General features: G+C 39.8%; 1 protein-coding gene and 1 pseudogene across 1 annotated transcript; one reads left to right on the top strand and one right to left on the bottom strand.

The window, feature by feature from the left end:
• Positions 1-2,528: 2,528 nt before the first annotated feature.
• Positions 2,529-3,449, top strand: LOC117803529 (annotated as a pseudogene).
• A 4,909-nt stretch (positions 3,450-8,358) lies between these two features.
• On the bottom strand, positions 8,359-9,309 carry LOC100476754 (olfactory receptor 52H1). The gene has a single exon (XM_002926097.2). It carries the CDS (start codon positions 9,307-9,309, stop codon positions 8,359-8,361), a length of 951 nt encoding a protein of 316 aa, XP_002926143.1.
• Between the last annotated feature and the right edge of the window lie 1,560 nt (positions 9,310-10,869).

Consider the following 10,869-nt stretch of genomic DNA (forward strand, 5'->3'; position numbering starts at 1 on the left):
TAATTGATGGCAATCAATACCAGGCTTTCCAGTTTATTTTAAACAGTCAAAGGGCAACTATAGATGGGTCATTGGCCTAGAGTAGAAGGAATAGTGGTAAATTCCTCAAAAGGTGTAAGATATAAATCAAATAACTTCTAATAAAAGCTTGCATTTTTAGCACTCCCTTTAATAACAATGAAACAACTTCATCAAATTATTGTTATATATTTGACAATAGTAAAATAATGTTGTATTTTTCTGTATCATATAAAAATAGAAATTATCAAATCTCCTACCAGTTTACTGTGCGGATATAGCAATAATTATTTCCATGTTTTATCCATCAGAAAGCCTATCTGTGCAAATATATATTTATGTACCACTGATATTGTTCAACAATGACAACAAGCATAAACATTTTGTAAACTTTTTTATAATTTAATAAAAATGGAAGTGATTATATGTCATTTATTTTTAAAATAAAGCGAATTAAGCTATCTTTGTATATAAGTTGATCTTTTCTGATACAGAATAACAAGGATTTTCTTTGTTAATAAGGAAATTAAGTTTCTTTTCAATGAAGGCTTACCTTTCTTTTTAATGAAGATTTTAGCCTATTTAAAAGGGTTAAAAGGATGGCAGGATGGGATGCCTGGGTGGCTCAGTTGGTTAAGCCTCTGACTTTTGATTTTGGCTCAGGTCATGATATCAGGGATTGAGCCCTGTGTTGGTTCCACGCTGGGCATGGAGCCTACTTAAGATTCTCTCTCCCTCTGCCTCTGCCCCTACCCCCTCCGCTCTCAAAACAAAACAAAACAAAATCTTAAAATGATGGCAGGGTTGGAAATTTTGATTCCCTTTAAGGAGTATAGTATCCATTATATGTTTGTTACCTTTTCAGTGATGAAACCTGTTTAGCACGAGGTGGAGGGTTTCACAAAAATCTCTGGGAGGGGGGATTTGAGGAAAGTCAACTGTATTATGTTTCCTGAAGGATAAAATTTTCTTGTTTACCAATTTTAATCAAACTCAGTGCTTGCACACATATGAAATTAAACTTGAAGGAATTAAAAACCAACAAAGAAAGAAATTATGAAATCTGTTTTTAAAGGAGTTTAAATAAGAAGTGGTTGGTATCAGTATCCAATTACATCTATGATTTACATTTTTAACTTCCTCAAGTTACTTATTTCTGACTATGCTCCTTTAAAGTAATGAAGTTGGAAAAAAAAGTAATGAAGTTGGGATGTATTAATAAAGAAAATTCTGGGGTGGAGGAACAATATTTTTGAAAAATCTAGGTGAACTTTCATATAGAGTCTCATCCTGAGTGAGGTGGGCTGTAACCAGCTCCACCCATTCTCAAGTAGCAGGATCCCCACCTGTGATGATGGTTGTTCATAATTTATGCAAATCTTTCACTATTGAAACTTCAAAACAAAGGGTATCTACAATCAATGGATAATAATTAATTAAACAGAAAACACCTGTATTGGCACCATGGTTCTATAATCTATACCCTAATATGCAGGATTTCTATTTTATAGGTTTTGAACTTCTTTCCCTTTTAAGCACGCGTGGATATCTCTATACTGATTGTAGGTGATTAACAGGTGTTTAGTTGATCAAAAGATCACTAGTTGATTAGGTAAATATATGTACCAGATAACAATAGGATTGTTGTTTAACTAGTTCAATTAAAAAAAAACCTTTTTGTTTTTATTTTAGTATTTAGTATTTAGTATTTAATTTTCTTCCCTGTCTTAAAATATTTTTTTATTTTAGTATGCTTCACAAAAGTTTATAATTTTCTTCCCTGTCTTAAAATATTTAGTCAGAGAATACAATTTATTATTACAGATTTTAAAATTACCTGTGACTATCATTTTAAATATATGTCTTAAAATATTTTTTTATTTTAGTATGCTTCACAAAAGTTTATAATTTTCTTCCCTGTCTTAAAATATTTAGTCAGAGAATACAATTTATTATTACAGATTTTAAAATTACCTGTGACTATCATTTTAAATATATGACAATTGTTTGAGAAAACTAGAGTACCAGCCTCAGGATTTTCCTCAGAAGCATCTTTGTGAAATTCTTTGATCCTACTTGAATGTTTGGAATCTTTCTCCTCACTGTAGAATACTGCACACATTTAGGTCCGTAGTTACTACTTGGAGTAGGAGGGAACTTTTTTTTTTTTTTTAAGATTTTATTTATTTATTCGACAGAGATAGAGACAGCCAGCGAGAGAGGGAACACAAGCAGGGGGAGTGGGAGAGGAAGAAGCAGGCTCACAGCGGAGGAGCCTGATGTGGGGCTCGATCCCACAACGCCGGGATCATGCTCTGAGCCGAAGGCAGACGCTTAACCGCTGTGCCACCCAGGCGCCCCGAGAACTTCTTAACCGAGATTTTGCATAGCAGAAGTCTGAGCCCATTGATTGTGCTAGTTGATTGTGACAGGCTAGCTCTCAAACTTTCTCTCACCTTGCAGGTAAGTGATGAAAATGCCATATCATAATTCAGGAATGGTTCATCCCAATGATTCCGCTGTCAATTATGATGTTTATCCTCATTGGCATCCCTGGCCTGAAGGAGCTGAATGTGTGGCTCTCCATTGCCTTCTGCCTGATGTACCTGGTGGCTGTGTCCTGATCTGCATGGTGGCCGTGGAGCACAGTCTTCATGAACCCATGTACCTCTTCCTCTCCATGTTGGCTTTTTGGGATCTGTTCTATCCATATCCACAGTACCCAAAGTCCTGAGCATCTTCTGGTTTGATGATGGGGACATCTCTTTTGGTGGTTGTGTAACCCAGGTCTTCATAATGCGTTTTACTTCTGTAGTGGAATAAGGCATTTTCTTGGCCATGGCTTTTGATCCTTATGTGGCCATCTGCTACCCACTGAGGTATACCACCATTCTGAGCCATGATGTCATCGGCAAATAGGGGGCGTTGTAGAGCTCATGAGTTTTGCAAGTGTTTTCCCCATTATCTTCCTAGTGAAGCATCTACCCTTCTGCCAGACAAACATCATTGCCCACACATTCTGTGAACACAGGGGGCTGGCAAAGCTGGCTTATGCTGATAGCATCGTCAACATTTGATATGGAATCTCTGTGCCATTACTCAGTGTAGTGCTAGATATGGTGACAATAGTCATCTCCTATGGGCTCATTCCCCAAGCAGTCTTCAGGCTGCCATCCCATAATGCGTGAACGAAAGCCATCAGCATGTGTGGTTCCCATGTCTGTGTCATCCTCCTGTTCTGCCTTCCCGGGATTTTCACGGTCATTGCTCAGCGCTTCAGCTGAAAAATCCCCAAGCATGTCCACATCCTGTTAGCCAACCTCTACGTTCTTGTTCCCCCCATGATGAACCCAATTATCTACGGAGTAAAGACCAAACAGATTTGTGATCGAAAGGCCCTTGTCTTTTCTTCGAAAAGAAAATGTTGCTGAGGATTCTGACTCTTGTGGGTTTTTTTTATTTTATTTTAATGTTTTTTTATTATATTATGTTAGTCACCATACAGTACATCCCCGGTTTCTGATGTAAAGTTCGATGACTCATTAATTGCTTATAACACCCAGTGCACCATGCAATACGTGCCCTCCTTACTACCCATCACCAGCCTATCCCATTCCCCCACCCACCTCCCCTCTGAAGCCCTCAGTTTGTTTCTCAGAGTCCATAGTCTCTCATGCTTCATTCCCCCTTCTGATTACCTCCCCTTTCCTTATCCCTTTCTTCCCCTACCGATCATCCTAGTTCTTATGTTCCATAGATGAGAGAAATCATATGATAATTGTCTTTCTCTGCTTGACTTATTTCACTTAGCATTATCTCCTCCAGTGCCGTCCATGTTGCAGCAAATGTTGAGAACTTGTTCTTTCTGTTGGCTGAGTAATATTCCATTGTTTATATGGACCACAACTTCTTAATCCATTCATCTGTTGAAGGACATCTCGGTTCTTTCCACGATTTGGCTATTGTGGACAATGCTGCTATGAACATTGGGGTGCATATGGCCCTTCTCTTCACTACGTCTGTATCTTTGGGGTAAATACCCAGTAGTGCAATGGCTGGGTCATAGGGTAGCTCAATTTTTAACTTTTTAAGCGACCTCCACACTGTCTTCCAGAGGCTGTACCAACTTGCATTCCCACCAACAATGTAGGAGGGATCCCCTTTCTCCACATCCTCTCCAACAATTGTTGTTTCTTGCCTTGTCAATTTTTGCCATTCTAACTGGCATAAGGTGGTATCTCAGTGTGGTATTGATTTGAATTTCCNAGTGTGGTTTTGATTTGAATTTCCCTGATGGCTAATGATTTTGAACATTTTTTCATGTGTCTGTTAGCCATTTGTATGTCATCATTGGAAAAGTGTCTGTTCATATCTTCTGCCCATTTTATGATTTGTTTATTTGTTTCTCCATCTGACTCTTGTGGGTTTTTAGAGGGAGGAGAAAGGGTCCTATTAAAAAGGGGACAGATAAGTTGTCATTTAGGATAGACTCTACTTGCTGTGAAATTAGTCTTTTTTCATTCAATCGAGATAATCCAAATTGTATGTGTCCCTTTTTATAAAAATAAATATGTTCTTGAAAACCCATGTATTTATAGGCAAAAAGCTACTATTTTAAATGTCTATAGGGTTCTTCAGTATTTAATAACAACATATTTCTCTTTCTAGCAAACAAAAATAAGATTTATAGAATACTTCTCCATCTACTATTTAGAAATTTAAGATCTCTCTGTGTCCTCCCCAGTGGCTGTATTGAATACAGATTAGAGCTCACACCAAAATTGTGTATACATAAGGGAAGTGTGGGGGTTCTGCCTTCTAACTCACTGCATTCACAGAAGACCACCTTCACAATCTTGAATGCAAAGGGGAATATTTGATGATAGTAGATAGCATGATTGCAGAAATGAAATGATATTTACTGCTGTATGTAATTTTGGAGGGGAAAAAAAGGCAAGACAATTAGCTATTTGGAAACACAAAGTTTTCGGATGTTGTGTGTCCTGTGCCAGACTCCTGACTTGTGCTTGAACAACCCTCTTTTAGACTTCTTAACATCTACCTCACAGCGTTGGGGTATGAGGACCCAAAGGGACATTGGAGGCAAGAGCACTTTAGAAATTATAAAATGCTATACAATTGTGTTGTATCATTGTCGTTCATTTCATTATAATCCCTGGTATGAGCTTTCACCCTCCTTATGGTCAAAGGTTAAGAGCAAAACAAAGCAAAAACCCCGTCCTTTGTCTACAGCAAAGTCCTTCCATCTCCTGCCTCCTTTCTTTTCCCACCAGGGTTAGTCTAGCTTCCCGCGGGTGTCCTCCCACAGCTTTTCCCTATCAGGCATGTACCACCCCCTCGGGATGGGGGATAACCATAGATAGTCTTCCGATGCTCAGTCTGCACAGCCCCTGTTCCAGGCAGTGTGGGCTGGGATTGTGCTTCCTTCAGAAGCCCCTACAGGAATTTTCAAGGAAATTCTACCTTGCTCCATAACCACAGAACTTTCTTTTCAGCTGTCTGCTCAGACTCCTGGCATATTTGGGGTATAGGGAAAATATTTTTGTGTTTTCCCTGAGTTGGGTTTTCTGAATAACTTTTACCAAAATCTTTGCATCCCGGGCTAAGAGCAAGTCTTGGGGAGTTAATTTACAATGATAGGGAGATAACTAAAGACAGTGAGAAACCTCCAGAGAGATTCATCTAATTCCAGAAGGACAAAGACATGGCTGGCTTTATTGCTGAAGACATGTGTCTCATCTTTTCCCTGGAGAGATTTATTTCTCATCAGACTCCAAAGAAACTTTCCCCAAAGGACGGGGGAATCAGGGGGAGGAAAAATAGTCTCTGGCTTCTGCAAGCAGGGAAAACACATTTTTCTTAGCTCTTTGATTTTGCACGGACAGGACATTTGATCTAGCCTTCATTGTATAGCCTTAGTGGTAAGAATCAGGTATGGAAACCACACAGTTGGCGTTTGCTTTTTTTTTTTTTTTTTAGATTTTATTTATTTATTTGACAGAGATAGAGACAGCCAGTGAGAGAGAGAACACAAGCAGGGGGAGTGGGAGAGGAAGAAGCAGGCTCACAGCAGAGGAGCCTGATGTGGGGCTCGATCCCATAACGCTGGGATCACTCCCTGAGCCGAAGGCAGACGCTTAACCGCTGTGCCACCCAGGCGCCCCTGGCGTTTGCTTTTTAAGGGAATGATGATAATCTATTCCTGACCCAGAACACTTTGTGTGTACATTCAGGACAAAATTGATAGCATGAGTATTTAAAAGGGCAGGTTTGGTTTAGCTCAGAAAAGATGTGAAGGAGTGAGATCTCTGTGCTGGAGAAATCTGCCTTTGTGGGAGCGAGGACAGCAAGTAAGAACAAATGCTTTGAAATCAGACAGATTAATTAGCTTTATGTCCATCATATATTACCTTTATGATATGGAACAGATTATTTAACTTTTTGATTAAGGTAAGACTCACATAACATAAAAATTTACCCTCTTAGCCATTTCACAGTGTTCAATTTAATGGCTTTTAGTACCTTTACAATGTTGTGCAATCATCCCCACTGTCTAATTCCAGAACATTTTCATCACCCCACACGGACAGCACATCCTCACCAAGCAATCACATTTTATTTCCCCTTCCCCCGGCTACCTAGCCACTACTGATTGACTTTCTGTCTCTGTGGATTTGACTATTCTGGACTTTGGACATAAACGGAATCATACAATGTATCAGCCTTCTGTGTCTGGCTTCTTTCACTTGGCATAGTGTTTTCAAGGTTCCTCCATGTGATATTCTGTATGAGAACTTCAGTCCTTCAAATGGCTGAAAAAGACTCCATTGTTTAGACTGAACATATTTGTTTTGTCCATTCATCAATTGATATGCATTTAATATGAGTTGTTTTTATTTGGGGGGCTATTACAAATAATGCTACTATAACATTTATTTACAAGTTTTGGTGTAAACGTCTATTTTCAATTTTTTTTGTATATACCTGGGAGGAGGACTGAGTCATTTGATAATGCTAGATTTAACCTTTTGAGGAAGGGCCAATCTGTATTCTATGAAGGCTGCACCATTTCATAACTCTACTAGCAAAGCATCAGGGTTCAATCTCTTCACATCCTCATCCACACTTATTATTTCCCATTTTTAAAAAAAAAATACAGTTATCCTGGTGGGTGTGAACTAAAGCAATAAAAGGGGTTTGAACAAATATTTGCTTCCATTCCCTTTCCTACCCAAGTGCAAGCTAAGTTTCAAATTCCAGAGGAAACAGCATTTGTGAAAGTCCAGAAGGAAAGTCTGAAAAAGCGTAAGGTGTACAGGGTGATTGAGTGTAAAGGGCATGTGAGCCAAAGTGAAAGGAAGGGGAGAAGTGGGTCAGCGGACACCAAGCAACGACTTTAGCACCAACTGTGCTATAAAAGGTTTTGAAGATACGTTAGGGCATTTGAGTTTTCTTCCAAGCAAAATGGGTAATTTGAATGATTTTTAAGTAGAGGATTGACAAAATTAATTGGTGTTTAGTAAAGACCGCTCTAGTTTCTGAGTAAAAAATGGATGCAAGACAGAAAAAATTGGAGTGTGCAAATTCCAAATGAAGCTGCTGAATAGATACAGGACACGCACACACACGCACGCACACACACACACACATGCACACGCACGCACACACACGCACACACGCGCGCACGCACACACACGCACAGAGAGAGAGAGAGGGGGGGCCATATTTTAATATGACACGTGAATGAATTTAAAGGATATTCAGAGGACATAATTGATAATAAATGAATTTGAGTTCATGTTGATTATGGAGTTTCAGTGGGACAGCCAGGAGGCACTGCCAAATACGGAGTCAGCTATGTGGGACAGAGGAAGAATTAGGAGTAGAGCTTTCGATGTGGGAATTTTCAGCATGTGGTTGGTTATTGACTTTATGAGCTTAATGGATGCTAAACAAGCCTATGAATAAAGTACTATTTTTTCTTTTCCTTCTTTTTTAAAATTTATGTAAGGAGGACATTGAAACAGGATAAAAGGACCAAAGGAAGAGTAAGCATTTTTTGCATTCAAGTTTTTGATTGTAGAAAATTAGGATTCTTCCATCTGATGTCTGTCATTTTCTAGGGACTTGAAAAATCCTTACTTCTCTTCCTCTAATTCTACCAGTGATTTTCTCCAACAGAATTAAGGTCTTGAGATTCATAGGAATTGAGTCCATTATTGGAGGGCTTCCTACTACTGATTTACTTAGGAAATTCTATTAAATCAACATGATTACTTAACTTCCCACAATTTTTCTCTCCATGTTCTCAGCCCAGGGTCACTGCATCCCTTTAGGAAAGAAAAGGAGGGTGACCTTGTCCCTGATCTGCTTGGTTTTTACACCGTAAATGATGGGATTGAGTGCAGGAGGGATTGCCACATAAAGGTTGGCAAACATGATGTGAAAGGTGAGAGATATATTGTGGCCGAAGCGATGAGTGAGGGCAGAGAACATGGCTGGTGTGTAGAATATGAGAATGACACTGACATGGGAACCACAGGTGCTGATGGCTTTCTGTAGGGCATCTCTGGATGGAAGGTGGAAAACAGCATGAAGGATGAGAGAGTAGGAAATACCAATGAGGATCAGGTCTGAGATAATAGTCATTACGGGCACAGCAAAACCGTACCAGATGTTGACGGAGATGTCCGCACAGGCGAGCCGGGCAACACCTATATGTTCACAGTATGTGTGCGGGATGATGCGTGTCCTGCAGAAGGGCAAACGTTTCACCAGGAAAACAACAGGCAGAATGACACTAAAGCTCCGACCAACAATGCCCACCATGATCTTGACAATTGTCCTAGGTGTCAAAACGCTTGTGTATCTCAGAGGAGAACAAATGGCCATGTAACGATCAAATGCCATGCCCAACAAAATGGCTGAGTCCAGAAAAAAGCTGAAGTGAAGAAAGAACAACTGGGTAAGGCAGCCAGGAAAAGTGATTTTCTGAGCTTTCAACCAGAATATGCCAAGTGTTTTGGGCACACATGTGGTACATAATATGAGGTCTGCAGAGGCCAACATGGAGAGAAAGAAGAACATGGGTTCATGGAGACTGTGGTCCATAGTGATGAGGTAAAGAAGGATCCCATTACCTACAAGGGCCACCAGGTAGATAGTGAAGAAAGGAATCCCAATCCAGATGTGGAACTGCTCCAGCCCTGGGATTCCCACCAACATGAAGGAGCTTGGATTGACACTTGTCAAATTCAATGTAGCCATCATGGTAATTGTAATTCCTTGAGGACAAAATACAGTATTTTATTTCTGGAAGTGACTGGCCATGAATTCCCTTTAAGTCTTTTCCAGAACTAAGATCCCTTTGTTCCCATAGCATAACAAACACTAGGGCAAACACAACCTACCTTTTGTCCCAATTTCTACAGCACATAGCAAAGGCTGCCAAGAGACATCAATTAAACCAATAATTCCCTATCTATAGACATTACCATAACAGTATTGCTGCTATACTGGGACCATGTCTTACCAGATCCATGACCTGGGATCATTGCTGGGCATGTGTTGTCAGCTAACGTTCCAAGATTATCTTGCCCTCACCAAGTAATTCAGTCTAAGATTTCTCAAAGATATAAATATCGAATATCCTACCTGGCACGAGTCTCAGTAATATCTTCACTGAGGTCTCCATTCAAAGAAATAACAGGGGCCGGGTGTGAATGAGAAACTCTGCATTCTTCATGGCCAATGCATCATTGGGACTCTGATGAGCCAATCTACTACTGCCTATTCACTCCACTTCCTTAATATATGGAAGAAAATCTCCATCTAAATATTCTTCTGTTAACTAATCAACAACTCTCCAAAACTCATGATTTCTTCCACCTGCCCATTCCTGACCAGCCACCTCACTTTGTCATCACATCACTCTCCGACCACTGGAGCGTGGTGATCGGAGGGTGGACTGAGGCTCCTCCTCCTTCAGTCCCTGTATCTCACCGGCCAGCTCTTCTGATCCCCTTTGAGATCCTTGCCTGATCGGCCTCCGCCACTCTTCTGCTTCCTCACCTACTCAGGCCATTAATCACTAATTGGAGCCATACATAGGAATCCCAGCTCTTCCAATATCGTAGGAGTCCTTTTCTTTATCTCATGCTGCCAGACTGCTCTCTTAAAAATATGAAATTATTAAGACTTTTGCAACCTTGTTTAAAAGCTTGTCATTGCCCCGATTACACCTACAGAATATATTTTATGTTGTTTGGCAGTCAGTAGTTTCCTTATAATTTTATTTCTTTTTTTTCCATAATAATATTTTTTTTAAAGATTTTATTTATTATTTTTTGACAGAGATAGAGACAGCCAGCGAGAGAGGGACACAAGCAGGGGGAGTGGGAGAGGAAGAAGCAGGCTCATAGCAGAGGAGCCTGATCTGGGGCTCGATCCCATAACGCCGGGATCACGCCCTGAGCCGAAGGCAGACGCTTAACCGCTGTGCCACCCAGGCGCCCCTCCATAATAATATTTTTATTATATTATGTTATTTACCATACAGTATATCCCTGGGGGTTTTTTTGTTGGTTTTTTTTTTAAGTTTTTTTATTATGTTAGTCACCATACAGGNCCCCTCCATAATAATATTTTTATTATATTATGTTATTTACCATACAGTATATCCCTGGGGGTTTTTTTGTTGTTTTTTTTTAAGTTTTTTTATTATGTTAGTCACCATACAGTACACCCCTGGTTTTTGATGTAAAGTTTGATGATTCATTAGTTGCGTATAACACCCAGTGCACCATGCAATACGTGCCCTCCTTACTACCC

The sequence above is a fragment of the Ailuropoda melanoleuca genome, chromosome 8 (genome assembly GCF_002007445.2).
Source record: "Ailuropoda melanoleuca isolate Jingjing chromosome 8, ASM200744v2, whole genome shotgun sequence".
Classification (NCBI taxonomy): Eukaryota; Metazoa; Chordata; class Mammalia; order Carnivora; family Ursidae; genus Ailuropoda; species Ailuropoda melanoleuca.

Bases quoted from the DNA above. Each gene is read 5' to 3' on its own strand.
- LOC100476754 (XM_002926097.2), bottom strand. From the start codon at position 9,309: ATGATGGCTACATTGAATTTGACAAGTGTCAATCCAAGCTCCTTCATG.